General features: G+C 37.6%; 1 protein-coding gene across 1 annotated transcript in view; it reads right to left on the bottom strand.

The window, feature by feature from the left end:
* The window catches only part of LOC146521017 (NACHT, LRR and PYD domains-containing protein 3-like), a 55290-nt gene that overhangs the window by 13681 nt on the left and 24492 nt on the right, over positions 1-17117 (bottom strand). Inside the window, exons 14-21 of the mRNA XM_085154228.1 lie at positions 15778-15951; positions 15380-15553; positions 14994-15164; positions 14564-14737; positions 12342-12515; positions 10038-10084; positions 2015-9862; positions 1156-1261 (exon numbers count right to left, since the gene is read on the bottom strand). Coding sequence (XP_085010354.1) covers positions 9300-9862; positions 10038-10084; positions 12342-12515; positions 14564-14737; positions 14994-15164; positions 15380-15553; positions 15778-15951 — 1477 coding nt within the window. The 3' untranslated portion in view covers positions 1156-1261; positions 2015-9299. The remainder of the gene's footprint in view (positions 1-1155; positions 1262-2014; positions 9863-10037; positions 10085-12341; positions 12516-14563; positions 14738-14993; positions 15165-15379; positions 15554-15777; positions 15952-17117) is intronic.

The raw sequence follows: 17117 nt of genomic DNA, 5'->3' as shown, positions 1-17117 counted from the left end.
AACCACAGGAGTTGCTGCCTCCAGAAAGTAAATCTATTATAGTCATATACACATCAAGGTCTTTCATTAATACTTAGTTACATTAGTTAATTTGACCTTTCCAGAAAATGTAATTTACAGAATGTGAGATAACATATGCAAATCTTCACTAATAAATTAAATAATGTGATTAAAACCTTAACTGTAACACCTCTACATAACAGCACTAGAGAATTGCTCTGAAGCAACACCGATCTGCCCTTCAGCAGGTATAAGCAACATATATCGATACAGAAAAAATACATTTTACATATTTATGTTGTCATGTTTTTATCTCTTTACCCTCTCAGTCTCTCTATAAATCTCTAATTTGTTAGGTTTTTGTGTGTGTTTAACATAGTGTAAGCTGTTGAACGTCTCTGCAAGAAGTTGTCATAATTTATGTTACATTACATTCACTGCCCCAGAAAATGAAATAAAACCCCACCTCATGCACTTTCTCTCCTAATGAGTACTGCAGGCCCTTCATAGGTGTGGAGTTTCGACAAAAAACAACTAATTTCTATTATTTTGATATGACTAATTAGAGACTGAACATGCTTCTAAAACAAGTAAAAGCTGTGAGACTTAATTATGTTTAGACCAAAAATATAAATTATTCATGTAGGATATATGTACTGCATTTTTACTAATTTAACAACCTCACCACTGCATTAGCTTAATGCAATAGCATTACACTTATACACTTATATTAGCTTGAAGCTCAAGGTCGTCATTTTATTTAATTTCTTTTTCTGGGCTCACAAACAGGACACACAACATTTAGATAACTGTTACACTGAATCTAGGGTCTGTGTTGAGTCTTCCAGCTTAATGGTTAAGACACTGCAGGTACCACTACTTACTATAGACACCGATGCAGGTTTGTAATAGTCTGTTAATTTAGACTGAAAGAATATACAAACAATATTAACTCACATTATATATGTTAATTACTAATTTGCTTATCACATCATTTCAGTTACCATTAGCTAACTGGAGCCTAACATTGGCCTTTCATGTTTTTCAATAAATAGCCCACATACCTGTAAAATAACAACACCCCAGTAAAAGTCCACATATATAAAGGGTCTACACTCTTTCTCACTGGTGTTTTAGCTTTAAAATCTTATTTACCTTCAAGTGTAAAACTCCAGATGGTAGTAGATTTTCCAAAGCGAAAGACAAAAATGGCGGACAGTGCAGCAGATTTTTCCTCCAGAACCTTTCCAGGGGGCGGAGCCTGAGGATAAAACATGACTAATTATTTTTTTCAACATGATTTATTCTAAAAGAATGAATATCCTTAATGAATATGTGAAAATTAAAAGACATATATATATACATGCATATATACATACATACATACATACATATATATATATATATATATATATATACATATATATATATATATATATAGTTTTATGACGTATACTTCTGGTGGGGGTTGATTACGGCACTGTGGGACACAATGACACACAATATACATATATATATATATATATAAACTATAAATTATATATATCATAAATATGTAATTTATATGTCATATGTCATAAAATGTTATGACATATACTTCTGGAGGGGGTTGATTACGGCACTGTGGGACACAATGACACACAATGAAAATTAAGCGTTTGTCCCCATGTGTAAAATAAAATATATATATATTTGAAATGCATTATTTTATGTTTAAATAATGGCAAACACTTAAACACGTGATTTAATTATTTTGTTGAAAAAGTGAGGGTAAGTAAAATATGTGGACATGAAATGTTGCTCCACAAAGAGACTCACCCATAAACATTAAAGTTTATGGGTGAGTCTATGGGTGAAGTACTGACCCACGTGTGTTATAATCAGGCAGTGAGTTTAAAAAAACTGAACACAGATCTAACATTTATAACAAAGGCTCAGTGATGTGAAACTTCAGGAAGGTTGTTGGATGGCTGATGAGGTGTAAGGTTGGTGCTGTGATGGTTCAGTGTTAAACCTGCTCATCAGCTCATCGTCTCCGTCCAGGCTGCCCTCCTCCTCCTCCTCCTGCTGAAGTCTCTGATGGAGGCCAGTGATGAGCTCCATCTCTCTCCACACATCTCTGATGTCATTCAGCTGGAGTTTGGTCTCCACCTTCTCTCTGTGTGTATCTTCACACCTCCTCTGTCATAAATTGGCTGTGTGCAGGCAGGAGAGGACCCAAATGCAAACTCACAGATGTGAAGACGTAAACTCAAAATACAGATTTATTGGCTGAGAGAAGGCGGTACAAAAACTAAACTGGAAAAAATCCTAATAATAATCAACTCTGGGAAACACGGAGAGGTACACAACCATGAGGGAGGACGGGGCACAGAACTGAGGGAGACGCCGACATAAATACACAGAAAGATAACAAGGGACGTGGGAGCACACGGGGAACACAGCTGACACCAATAATCATAACGAGACAGGGCAGGCGCAAACACAACATGAGCTACACTTACGAGAGACTATCAAAGTAAAACAGGTAGTAAACAGAGACGCAGACTGGAGGGGGAGAGAGAACACAGAGGCAGGGGCGGATCTAGAGAAATTTTCTTAAGGTGGCATGAGGGTGGCAGAGAAATCAAATGGGGTGGCAAAATCAAAGCCTTTTTTTTTCAAACACATATGCAGGTGGTTACATATGGTTAAAATAATTCAAATGCAGTAAGTATACACGTTTTCATATAAATATAGTCTATAACTTAATTATTGTCTGTAGCCCACATAATTACATACTTTAGTTACATAGAACATGTGAGTTTTGATCTTATGTACTGTATAGCCTGTATAATAAATAAATATGTAGCCCAATAACTATAAAATCCAGAAAGCTACACAACATGGGGCACTTTATTTACAAACACAAGTCTAACTTAAGTTTCAGACTGTTTTTTGTTAGAAAACAATCACATTGTTACAGCTTAAATTACACAAAATGTTAGAAATCTGCACTGTCATAAACAAAAATTGAAACCTAATTTTTCATGATTTGTTGGAGTTCTGACCACTGAGGTCTGAAATACAACCGGACATTTTTGATTCCTTTTGAGTTCACGTTTGTATTTCACCCTCAAATTGTTTCATTTAGTTTTTTTCCCCTTGCCTTGTTTGGTATCTTTTCAGCTCAACTGAATTTAGTTGTTTTTCACTGACATACTGCATTAGTATTACTGATCTGAAATCACACAAAGAACTTAAAATCCTAGTTGAATTTTATTACTGTAAAAAAAACACGGACATGTTGAGTAAATTTTTATAACTTGAAATGCAAATATAAAATGTACATTTTGTAAACAACAACTATTTATCTAAAAATGCAGCCAATACTCCTGTTGTATTTTTTTCATTTGTATAAGAATTAAAAAATATTACTAAAACTAAAATGAGAGAACAAGCAGGTGTCACAATAAGATGCCCAACAAATGATGTGTGCCAGTAAAAAAAAAAAAAAAAGCTTGTACACCAAAAGACAGATGAGAACAGCACAGGGATAAACCTGCAGGCCTGACAACAGGAGGTGTATCACTCCGCTGGTTTTCTACTTAGTGACAGTGTTTATGTTGCAAATGTGCCTCTGTGACATTCATTAGTGCCCTCACTGACACACAAAACAAAACAACTACACAACAGTAATTGGTCGACATGGTACCTTTTTCCACCGATAGGAAACGTGGCTTTTTTCCTTTCTTTACTGTTTTCGCGCTTTCCTTAGAAAATGCTTAAAACACACACACAAACGTGACGACAGTACTTAGAAAAAAGTGTGGCTTATATATCATAACTCTGGATTTACTGGCCTGGAATTAAAATTTAAAAGCTTTGAAGTCCAAACTTTAAATGTGGGCTGAAATAGAGACTTGGCGTGGCTACAGCTTATTTCTATGTCATCTTACATCAGTCATGTGATTTGGAGGTGCAGCATGTCCGTGGACCACAGAGGGTTAATAACACTCACCTTCCTTCCATTTCCAGAGTGTAACATCCAACCACCTGTGTAAAAAGCAAATTTCCCATGGTGTTGTTGAAAGTGTGCTCTGGCACAATCATAAACATCGCTTGCTACTGAAAACAAGAAAAAAGCTGGTCCTGCAATGGGCTGAGCCATTTGTTAATGGTGGAGGGGGGGGGGGACACTATGCAATATATTCAGTTTTAGCATTTCTATTCACTGTTGACTGTAACTACGCTCAAACTGTTAATGCTATCTCATTGTAATAAACAACACTGTAATATGGAAAACTGGGGTGGCACTTCCTACTTGTGTTCTCACCAGGGCTCAAACACAGCGTAGAGCTGCAGAGATTGATCTGGCAGATTCCTTGTTGGCTCAGACTTTGGCTGCAGATGACTTGCAAACCCTGACTGAACTTAAAGGCAACTCAAAGGATACTACTGAGAAGTGGAAGGATCTCCATCTCTCTGTTGGACTTGCCAGTCACACGTGAAAGCCTTATTGCAGCTCAGAAAGCTGATCCCTCATTGAATCAATGCTTTGCTTCTCTTTCTGAAACATGAGATAAGGCTTATTTTTTTTGGAGGATGCGCAAATGGACTGCACACCCAAGATTTCAATCAGATGTAGAAGGACAGTGATCTGATGACTGTGACTGATGACTACTTTGATTGTTATGGCTCTTGGCTATTGTCACTATGTAGTGTCCCTTGCACATGAGCACCCCCTGTCCGGTCATTTGGGAGTTACAAAAGTGTACCATAAGATACTCAACCATTTCTTTTGGCCATTAAAGGCTGATGTGGTGAAGTTTTGTCATACTTGTAAAGCATGTCAGATTGCAGGGAAGCCAAACCAGATTGTTCCTAAAGCCCCTCTCCATCCTATAGCAGCACTTGGTGAGCCTTTTGAGCATGTCGTTGTGGACTGTGTTGGTCCATTGCTCAAGACAAAAAATGGTAATCGGATTTTGCTGACTGCAATGTGCACTTCGATTTGTTTTCTAGAAGCTGTTCCACTCAGAAGAATATCTGCACCTCTGGTGATTAAAGTGTTAAAAAGTTTTTCACCACTTTTGGTTTGCCAAAAGTAGTTCAGACAGACCAAGGAACCAACTTTCTGTCTAAACTTTTCAAACAGGTCATGCAGACTCTTGGGATTAAGCATGTTGTGTCAAGTACATACCATCCTGAATCTCAAGGAGAATTAAAGCGCTGGCACCAGACATTCAAGGCAATGTTGCAGAAATACTACTTAGATACTGGAAAAGAGTGGGGTGACGGAGTACCACTGGTGGTGTTTGCTATTCGTGAAGCTAAGCAAGAATCATTTGGGTTCAGCTCAAATGAACTAGTGTTTGGTCATTGTGTTTGGGGACCTTTGAAGTTGCTTAAAGAACAGTTCCTGTCAACAGACAATGTAGTGAAACTAATGTTCTGGATTATGTTTCACATTTCAGCGAGCGCTTCCATAAGGCCTGATTGGCAGCAGCAGAAGCCCTCTCCTCTGCTCAGGAGAAAATGAAGAGTTAAGAAATAAGAAAGCTGTTCCTCGATCTTTCAATCCAGGTGACAAAGATTTTATTCTTCTGCCAACTGCTAGCATTGTTTGCCCGTTTCTGTGGACCATACCTGGTGGATAAGAGGGTAAATGACACTGACTATGTGATTAAAACACCAGACAGGAAGCATAGATTACGCTTGTGCCATCTCAATATGCTCAAATCTTTTAATTCTAGAACTGATTCTCTCTGTGGCCCTGCAGATAAGTCTGCTGCATCTTCATCAGAACAAATTTCATCTCCAGAATCTCTCTTGTTAAGCTCTTCTTCAGGACTGAGGCTGGGTTTAGATGAAGATGGGCCCAAACTCTGATGTCAGCTACCAGAGTGCCAGAATGCTTAATTCTGAGCTTTAAAACTAGCAAGAAATACACCTTTAAAAACTGCCATCTTGACTCCTCATTCACTATTTTAACTTTATGTTAGTCCCTCCTATCCCCTAGGCTAGCCAGGGGATGTAACAGCCATCACCTTAGAAATAAACAGCAGCACTGAGAACGCACTGGACCCTTTACTACAAAAACACAGCTCACTGTCTTTAACAGACTCAACATTTTTCTTCCCTGGTTTTTACGGGAATTTCTCCAAAACGTGTTGATCAGAATTATTGATAGACTGGTAAAACAAGCAGGGTTGTTCAAGCTGAACATTTCTGCTGCTGCTGAATCATTTGAGGAATTTATAGCTCTGTAAATGTATTCCTATCACTGCTCAGATACTGTGTCCACACTCATATGTGATTATTAAATGTCAGCTCCCTCCAAAATAAGAGCTTTTTCAAAAACTCCAATTGAGATAACATTATTTCATTTAGAAACTCAGTTTGTTAAAACTGTTTCTTGGAGCATGACCTTGAATAATTAGAGAAAAAAAAATCAGATTTAAAAACACTTCATGATGCTCAATGTTTTTAATATTTTATACCATGAGTACTCTTGGATATCCACTTCTTCACGCATGAAGTATTCACTCTGTCAAATGTGTTTGTATTGTGTCAAACATTTTGATTCATTTTCACCCTCATGTTGTGTTCTGGTCAAATTTTGACCCGTTTACAAGTTTGATCTCTGACAAAATGATTCCATGACTTTATCCACAAAGAGGATTTCAACATATAAAATTGTATTAATTTGCATACATTTTTTTTCGTGCTTTACTTAACATTTGTTCACTCCTGGCATCCCTTGTCAAAAATGAACTATCATTAGAAATAGAAACAAGACAATAATACATGTACATAAACAGCAGTCTGCATGAGTACATAGGCATGTGGCCACTTCTATGTGCATCTGTCTGAGTGATTGCGATTGTGTGAAAGAGAACTCTTTAGAGTTCTTTCTTTTGTTCTTCACCCCCCCCGTAATTTGCTGTCTTGTGACCCCATGATAATGTATTATGTACAAATATAAGAGTTAGAGCAGGTTACACAAAGGCATTTCAAACCCTGATTCCAAGTTTTCCCTGTTATTTTTTGTATTTATACAAGTCATTTAATCAGAAATTTTGCATGTCACGAGTAGAATCAAGCCACTAAGGCTACATTTACACTGCAGGTCTTAATGCTCAATACAGATTTTTCTGTCAAATCTGATTTTTTTTTTGTCTGCTTGTTCACACTACAAATAAAATGTGACAGCAAACGTGCTCTAGTGTGAACCCTCAAAGCGGCCGCATGTGCAAAAGAAGACGTCACACACAACGCGCTCTGTTTAGACCCAGACCAAACAGTATTGTTTGACTGATGGCCGTTAATATAAAGACTTGTTTCGGACTTTACGTTTCCCAATTTTGCTTTAAGTTATAAAGTTATTTTGTTATTTACATATGGCCTAATAATTATCCTTATTTGCTGATTTAGAGAGGAGTGGTGCTTCAAAGGATAGTTGCAGATTTCTGTCAGAATCTGCAGATTATACAGTACAAATAAAATGTTCATGTTTCTCCAACGTTGTCTTCCAAACAGTTTCACTCGATGGCCAGGAAGCGTTCGCGATGTCTTATCGGGCACTTCTCCGGTGCTGATAATTGGCGTCTGTCTTGTGTAAGTGATGTAGAAGACAGATTTAATGCGACATGACCATTCAAACAGCAGTCACTTTCTAAAGATCAAATCAAATCAATTTATTTATATAGCACTTTTCACAGGATAAAAACCACAAAGTGCTTCACAGTAATATAAAAACAGAAATGCATAAAATACATTAATAATTAAACATACAGCACAAATCTAATTAAAAGCCAATCTAACTAAAATGAGTCTTAAGCTGCTTTTTAAAAGAATAAATACAATCCAGGCAACGTAATGATGGAGGGAGAGCATTCCACAACCTGGGGGCCGCCGCTCTAAAAGATCTATGTCCTCTGGTCTTAAAACGAGTTCATGGAACTACCAACAGCCTTTGATTAGATGATCTCAGGCTGCAAGAGGGAGCGTGGGGTTCTAGAAGATCAGAAATGTAGGCAGTGGCATCACAATCCAAAGCTTTAAAAGTCAGTACCAAGTTTTTAAAATGAATTCTAAAATGTACTGGAAGCCAGTGTAATGAACGTAACACTGGTGTAATCTGCTCTCTTTTTCGTGTCTTAGTGAAGAGCCTTGCAGCAGCCTTCTGGACTAACAAACAACCAAGAGTCCACCTTGGGCTGATTAGAGTGAATCGACTCTTTACAGGTGCACACCTGACAGACGTCCTCCAGACGTTGTTGGTCTTTTATTTTTATTTCTAAACCACACCTTCGGCTTTCACATGCCTACAAATATCTCAAAGTCTCATAACACAATTACCTACGGGTGGCTTCCACATTAGCATCTGCTGTACACTGTTTTTTCTACAGCAAAAAATTTAACTTCAAATCTGAGCAAGCACGCTAGCACGCTGCTACAGGAATATGAAATTCACAGAGAAACCCCTGGATCCCCCCACTGAAATGACTGCTGCAGCACCGGGCCCACCAGCCCTCCACCAGCCCCACTCCTGCTAAACATGTGAAAATAGATTTAAGAGCAACAGGACTTAGTGCAGCTGAATCTTTGATTTTATTTATTTTTTGCTGTGTTTTACTTACATCTATTTGAAGCAGTGAGTGTAAAAACAAAACATTATTTTATTTTATATGCTGGAATATGCAGAAAATAGATTTAAATGTTAAGCAAATTTCTTCTGTGATTAACAGTCAACAGTCAGTTCAACAGTCAACAGTCAGACTGTTTCTCTTTCTTGGACAAGTAATTAGTAACTAATTACATTTTTCAAGTAACTTGACCAAAACTGATGGGCAACTTTGACATGCAGAAAATCAACCCTCTCAGACCTACTTTCAGTTAAAACGTTGATATGTGTATAAATTGAATAAAGCAGCATGTCTTAAAGCCAATTAACCCATACCTAGTATAATCAAGAAAAATCATTACATGATAGTGAGCTTAGACTTGTTGAAAATGCAGGGTTGTGAACTGAGCTTCAGTGAAACACAACATACTGATATTCACTGTGAAGCTTTGAGTGGAAAAAGACAGAAAAACAACATGTGGATCCTGGAATAATGTTAGCTTCAATCTTTAAAGGACTGAAGAGGAAGAAGTTTACAAGTAATCATTTAGAACAGTTTAAAACATCAACTGATTGAATTCATGAATCTGAAAACGTGTTTCTGAGTGAAAGAGACAGACATGAACAGACTGAACTATCTGTTCAACAGTCACACTGTTTCTCTAACAGGAGGACACTCTTTACACTCAACTCAGCACAGGGACACTGACGAACCAGAAAAGAGGTAACCAGTGTAGCTGTACCCTAATCGAAACCCAGGATAAAGAGGTTCAGTGAATGTGGTGTTGAAGGTGTGGAGGTGGATCAGAGTGTCAGAGGAGACACTGTAGAAGGACAGAGTGCCAGCAGGACAGTCCACATACACTGCTACTCTGTTAGAGACAGAGGATGAGGAGGAGATGGGAATAAGAATTTGCTTGTTATTGTGCCAGACACAATGAGGACCACCAGCAGAGCATTCCAGACTCCAGGACTGATCATTACACCCAAACAAACAGTAATTAATATCTAGTAGCTCTCCTTTCCTTCTGATTCTTTTGTAACTCACTGATATATCAACTTTTCCTCTCCACTCGACCTCCCAGTAACAGCGACCAGTCAGACCATTTCTACACAGTAGCTGATACCAATCAAATCTGTCTGGATGATCAGGATATGACTGATACTCCTCCGCACGTGTCACCTTCCTGTTGTCGTCAGACAGTTTGAGTTCTCTGTTCACCGTGTTTGTGTCAATTGTGAGTTGACAGGAATCTGATGGAGAGAACAAACACAATCCAGCGGCAGTTATTGATCCATCATCTGTTCATTGATTGACACTTTGATGATGACTCCTGACATCAGAGATGTGAATGAGTGATGTGACAGTTTGAAGATGGTTGAATGTGTGCTGCTTTGTTTTCATGAATCACATTAAAAACACACTTACACTTCCTCAGACCTGGTGTCAACCATCGGACTCCATTAGGCTCCATCCTGAAAGGAGGATGGGGGTCAGACCAGCACAGTCTCTTTCAGCAGGCACACATGGACATTACTGGCTTTTCATACACATACTGTTAGACACTGATAAAGGAACAGTCCAACATTTTCACAAATACACTTCAAGCTGGGCAATATGGGAACATATTTGTATATTTTAAATACAATTTTATATAAATAAAATTAGTATTTCTGTCATATTTAAATGGTTCCTTTTTTTTGCTGAGTGAGATGGTAAGATAGATGTTGAATTTAACCCTTTAAAGCCGGTCGGAGCAGGCACGCTCCGTTTTGCGTAACTATTTTTAAATCCCTGTAGAACTGGAACCACGTAAGCTTGTGCAATAATTTTTTCTGCATATGAAACCAGAGGAGTTGTACTTAAAACTTATGCCATCAGCCTGTCCTAGGTCACGGTTTCCTTCCACATATAGCTTTGCAAAACTTGCATAAAAACCACTTGCAGGAACAAAAACGTAATATTCCAGAAATATGCTTTGCAGATAAAATCAGCTGTTCGTAATACTTCCTATGTTGGAATATACGTCAGTGCGAACTATCTTATGTCCGCCATTACCGCTTCGAAACCGGAAGTGATGTCATTTTCGCGGGATTGTAGTTTTTTTTTTTACATATAGGCCTTACAAGCCTATACTGGTGTTTTTAAAAATCACGTTTGACTTCATGCTTTTCTGAATTGTTTCTGGGATGCTTAGAACTCAAATTGCACAGCTTTAAATAGTTTATTTTGATGCACATGCGGTTTTCTTTGCAAATTTGCATTATAATATTTATTTTCGTTTTTTCTGCAGTATATAAAATTGGTTTATCTCAAAAATAAAATTTTGAAGACACTCAAAATAAATTTCCGGTTGTCGTCAACTATTTTTTGCAACTTTTTTGTTTTTAAAGTTTTGAGGGATAAACCTCTTAAATTTCTCTAAGTAGAAATATATGTTAAAAAACCCAAAAACGATTTTCAATTTTTTTGTAATTTATTGCACTTTTTTGCAATTTATGTAGTTACTATGGACTTAATGCATACATATTATTATAATTTGGGCTATAACAGTTGTAATGATGTATAGCAACTTGAAATGCTCCCACAAATGGCACTACAGCATGTAAAAATATAAAGTAAGCTCTGGCGGACTTGGTTCTATGGTAGGTACTAAAGGGTTAAAAAGCACTGAAAAACATTATGAAATTAAATCAATAACATAGGTACAGTATAGTTGTATGTATAAAGAGGTAAAATCTTGTTTCATACCAGTCTCAGTTCCATATAAATATGTCTTAATGCATCATCACTCATGCAGAAAAGGAAATCCCAGAAAATGTATTCTATTCATCCGTTAATCTAGACCAGGGTTATCAAACTCATTTTACACTGTGGGCCACATACAGCCCACTTTGATCTTAAGCAGGCTAAACCACTGAAACTCCCCTTTCTGTCAGTGTAGAGAAGTCAAATATTTAACTCTTTTTCTGCATGTTAAAGATAAAGCTGCTGTAACAAAGAAAGATCTGTCAGCATGACTCTTTGGAATTAAATTGTAAGAAATAAATGTGTAGTTCCCGTAGTTCTGGTAGCTTATGGCCCAGACTGTCTTTTTATTTGTTGTTGTTGTTGTCGTGGTTATTTGTTAGTTTCTTTAACTAGTAATTTAAAAAAAAAGATTTCTATAATAGAAAACGAAAAACATAAGCTGTGAACATAATACAACACAAACTCTCGTAGAGGATACAAAGTCAGAGAGAAAAATTTTGAAATGACAAGGAGCAGGCGCATATAGTCTGTCAGTATCGTAACCCCCCCCCCAAAGAAAAACAAAAAACAGAAAACAAAACAAAACAAAAACATTATGTACAAGCACAACAGAGTGGCCAGCGCAGCACAAATGTTGTGTCCTGTGTTCTAGTTAGCTGTCAGCACAGAGTATACCACCACCTTCTATGTGAAAGGGCCTTTGCAGTCTATGTTCAACTTCTTCCAAGTTTCCCATAGTGTTTATATATATTTTTAATCTTTTGTAAAATCTTTGCTCTGCTACTAGTACACTTATAGGTACACTAGTACACTAATAGGCTTACTTATCAGTTTGATAACTAGCTTCGTGAGACTGCTTGTCCCCATTTCTGATGTTAATGTGAATGTAACCAGGTCAGTAAAAGAAAATTCATTTATATTGCCCTCGCTTTGTAGTAGAGGGCTCAGCTCTTCCTCCTCTATCAGCCATTCTCTCCATACCTGAGAGTGTCCAGTCTCCAGCCTGGATCCTTCAGTCCAGCCAAGAACAGCTTCATTCCCGGGTCTCCTGGATGATTGTAGCTCAGGTCCAGCTCTCTAAGATGGGAGGGGTTGGACTCCAGAGCTGAAGCCAGAGAATCACAGCCCTGATCTGTGATCAGACATCCTGACAGTCTGCAGACACACAAAATAGCAATCCAACTGGTTTAGAGCAGCATGGGAATAGTAACTGAATTGAACAGAGATTCCAGAGTGTGGAGAATTAAGCAGAGCAAATAAAGAGAATCCAGAGTTTAATTGGACAGGTTTCAGGCCTGACCAGGAGAGCCGAGGAGGTGAAGCTGCAGACACGGTGGGTGTTGGATGATCAGAGGCAGATGTGAATGTGATAAACTTTGACTGTTCTACTTTTCAGGACAGCGTCGAAATGTTCTCTGCTGGTGGATCTAGGGAGTTTTGAATCACTAAATAGTGCTAAGGAGAATACTTCTTTGGATTGAGCATCAGAGTCGGTTGTGCCCATAATCCATCCATCCATTCGCTTCAGCTTATCCTTTTTATGGTCACGGGGGATGCTGGAGCCTATCCCAGCTGCCATAGGGCGAGAGGCGGGGTACACACAGGACAGGTCGCCAGTCTGTCTCAGGGTTAACACACAGGGACAGACAACCATTCGCACTCACATTCACTCTCGCATTCACACCTATGGGCAATTTGGATTAACCAATTAAACTTAACACGGGGAGAACATGCAAACTCCACACAGAAAGACCCCGGCCTGATGGTGGAATTGAACTCAGGACCTTCTTGCTGTGCGGCAACAGTGCTAACCACCGTGCCACAGTGCTGCCCATAATTTAAAAAACAAAAACAAAAAAAACAACCAACCAAACAAACCAAACTTCTCAAATCATTTCTGCCAGTTCCAAAATGCTTATTCTCCTTTTCACTCTTGTTTTGAGCTTCTGGTACACTAGGTGCTGACATTCAGATGCCTGATTGGCACCAGATTAGTGCTACTGAGTAAGAAGTTCAGATTTTTCCTAAGCCAATTTGATCATAGGATAAACTGTGAAGAAGCTATGGGGAACACTATCCTGATTGGTGCTCTGATAGAGTAATTGCATTTGGTAGAGGTAATGTGACTTGTGTTGAGGGGCCTCGCAGTCACTGGAAAAACAAGGAGGTAGTCTCTCTAGAGACTACTTTCAGAATTTCTGAGTGGGGGGGATGGAATAGCTTGGCTGCACTCCAGACCTCAACCCTGTTGAACACTTGTGGGATCAGCATGTTGTTTGTGACAGAATAACCAACACAACCACAGTGACTCACTTGTGACAAATTTTCCTGAATTTATAATCTAGCAAAGATGAACAGAAAAAAACTAAACAATTTTTGGGTCCAAAGATTTTGGGTAGTGTTTGCTACTCTGGCGTAATCACCTGTTATCCAGCTATCATCATCATACATCCATGTTTAATTCAAAAACATAGGAATATTTTCTCTCAATTTTTCCTCTAGAGACTCTTAGCTCACCAATCACAATATACTTCAGGATAGTTTATTTTATTAAGTATGTAATGGTTAGATAAAATGTTCTATAAATGTATATTTAGTCACTCTGTCCAAGCACTATAGACAAGGCAGACAAGCTCTTGGCTGTGTGCCATGCTTATATTTCTGCTTATTTAAGAATCCCAGTACAGAGGCACACACATACAAACTGAATCAGTCACAAGTCAGATATTGGAACAAGTTCACTAATCAAACTCTAACATTTTAAAAACAAAAGGCTGGATTTTGAGACCTTGCACCATTGTTTAGCTGTAATGTGAAGTGACGGACTTAATCTCTTTCAGTCCAACCTCTCTTGACAGTTGTCACAGCTTCAGTGCCAAGTTTTGGGTATCCTAGAACTGCATAAGCATTTCCCCCTATAACTGAACTCACAGACAAATTCCAAGTCATTACTGCAGAGTTTCACTGCCAAGTTCAGTGTGCAGCAGTAGATTTGGTGCACACTAGACTTTGTGGACCAGTTATTATTAACGTATGATACTAGCCACTAGCATTAATATGTTTTAAATGGGTAGAATTTGGAAGATTTAGAGAAATGGTAACGTGCCAATACATATTTACAGATTCAATTCTAAATGAGTTATAATCTAAATGACCATTTATTCATGCAATAAATTATCTTTATTGAAAAGTTAAATCCTTACGTGAGAATTTCCAGTTTACAGAGTGTACTCTCCACTCCGGAAGACAGCAGCTTAACTCCTGAATCCCGCAGGTCATTGTCACTTAGGTCCAGCTCTCTCAGACTAGAGGGCTGGGAGGTGAGAACTGAGGACAGAGCTTCACAGCTTATCTCAGAGAGTTTACAGCCACTTAGTCTAAATTTTATTAGGAAGAAGAAAGGAAAAAGAAATACTGGTGTTAATGAGTATTCCTACCTAAGTGAGAGATTACTTGATTTGGAAATAACAAAAGCAGTCCCTTGTGTTAAATAAGTCAGAAATGGTGCCGTTTACTTTGACTTAGAAAGAAATACAGAGAAACAATAATAGCATTCGTATAGTTTATAAAATTAACTAAAATAGTTAAAATATATTTTTGTAATTTTATCAAAAGTATATCACTTTATCTTACCTGAGAGTTTTCATCTCATTTGAACTCTTCACGCCAACAGAAAGAAGCTTCACTCCTGAATCCTGTAGGTTGTTGTTACTGAGATCTACCTCTCTCAGACTAGAGGACCGGGAGCTAAAAACTGAGGAAAAATCTTCACAGCTTCTCTCTGAGAGATTACAGCTCCTTAATCTAGATTTGTAAATAAGTAATCTTGTTTAATTACTGACTGAATCCTCTATTTTATGTTAAACAAATCAAAAATTAAATTCAAATGCTTAAAATACAAATATAAAACAAAGTGTGAATGAAATCAACTTAGCAATATTTTGTAATGTATTTTTTTTTTCAATTGATAGAAACACAAAAACAAAAATAAATAAATAAGCAATATCAGTTCGTCTGACCTGAGAATTTTGAGTGTACAGTGTGGACTGTGCAGTGCAATACAGAGATGCTTCACTCCTGTATCTTGAAAGTTATTGCTACTCATGTCCAGCTCAGTCAGACTAGATGAGTCCAAACTGAAAAGTGTGGACAGATCTTCACAACTTCTTTCTGAGAGGTCACAGTCACTCAGTCTGAAAAATTAGGAAGACAAATAACACAGGTGTTAAAGCTAAATCATGCTTACTAAGGGAGCTACTAGATTTTGCAATATTTAATTAAATATAAATTTAGAAATAGAGCTCACCATTGTCTTAAACTCATCAAAAAAAATGTTTAATGTGTAAAACATTAAAATATTAAATATAGGACATAAATATTTATGTAAACATATAAACACATTACCACTTCAACTCACACAAGAACTTCTAGTTTACAGTGTGGACTCTTCAGTCCAGCAGACAGAAGCTTTACGCCTGAATCCTGCAGGTTGTTGTTACTCAGGTTCAACACTCTCAGACTAGAGGACTGGCAGTTGAGAACAGAGGACAGAGCTTCACAACTTCTCTCTGTGAGATTACCATGACTCACTCTAAAAAAATTATAAACAATAATTCAGTTAAATTCCATCTTTTTAATACCACAACAGCTGCACTCGAAATTTTTAAGAAAACAAAAAACACTAGAGTTCAAGAGTTTTTATGCTTCATTGAAGAGTTACTTTTGTTAGTTAGTTTTGGCAATATTTATTCTATTTTACGACCGACTGGAGACCTTAAAGCTTTACCATTCATAGAACTCATTCCATCAATGTTTTGACAGACTAAAACAAAAACTGTCACATTTAGAAGAGCCCAGCAGCAAATGAATCATGTGGTTTGAATAGTGCTAGAGCAATATCATATTAGGGTTGAAAAACAAGCAGGAGTAGCAGTGGGCAGCAGATATCAACATTTTTTAGCTACTGTAGCTATACGGACCAGCATGTTAGGACTATGAGCAAGACAAAAGACAAATTCAAAAATGGATATGTCAAGCGGCGTTACCTAAGACGACATGCCAATGTATATATTCTATGGCTTTAAAAGAAAAGGACATTGTTGAAAGGAGTCATCTGAGGAATTAAAACCCAACAAAGAAGCATAATAACAAACTTCAACTGTGTAAAAAGCATGTTCCAGGTAATACCAATCGTTTTGCATCATCGGAAGTGATAACCTGTGCAAAGCACACACAATGCAAGATTGTACAGAACCTGCCACTCTGTCTTGTACTATGGTTTATATCATAAAAATAAAGATATAAAGTGGTGTCATGAATGCTTTTGCAGTCCTTGTCGTTTCCTTTAATGTAAAGCTGGAGGGTAATGACTAAATGCAAGACACAGGAGACAAAAGAGCACTAAAATAAAACAGGACCTAAAGAAATCCAAAGATTAGAGATTTTTTGTACATTTGTACTTAAATGTTTCAGATCGTCAAACAAATTTAAATATTAGAAAAAGATGACATAAGTAAACACAAAAAGCAGTTTCTAAATGCAGGTTTTACCACCCTTAGCAGCAACAAATGCAATCAAACATTTGCAAAAACTGGCAATGAGTCCTTAACAGCACTGTGGAGGAACTGTGGCCCACTCATCTTTCCTCAATTGTTTTAATTAAACAATATTGGTAGGCTTCCAAACATGAACTACCTTTTTAAGGTCATGCCACAGCATCTCAAACAGATTCAGGTCAGGACTTGGACTAGGTCACTC

Source organism: Neolamprologus multifasciatus, chromosome 3 (genome assembly GCF_963576455.1).
Source record: "Neolamprologus multifasciatus chromosome 3, fNeoMul1.2, whole genome shotgun sequence".
Lineage (NCBI taxonomy): Eukaryota > Metazoa > Chordata > Actinopteri > Cichliformes > Cichlidae > Neolamprologus > Neolamprologus multifasciatus.
Note: the sequence above shows the minus strand (reverse complement) of the source record. Positions and strands in the feature narration are given on the sequence as shown.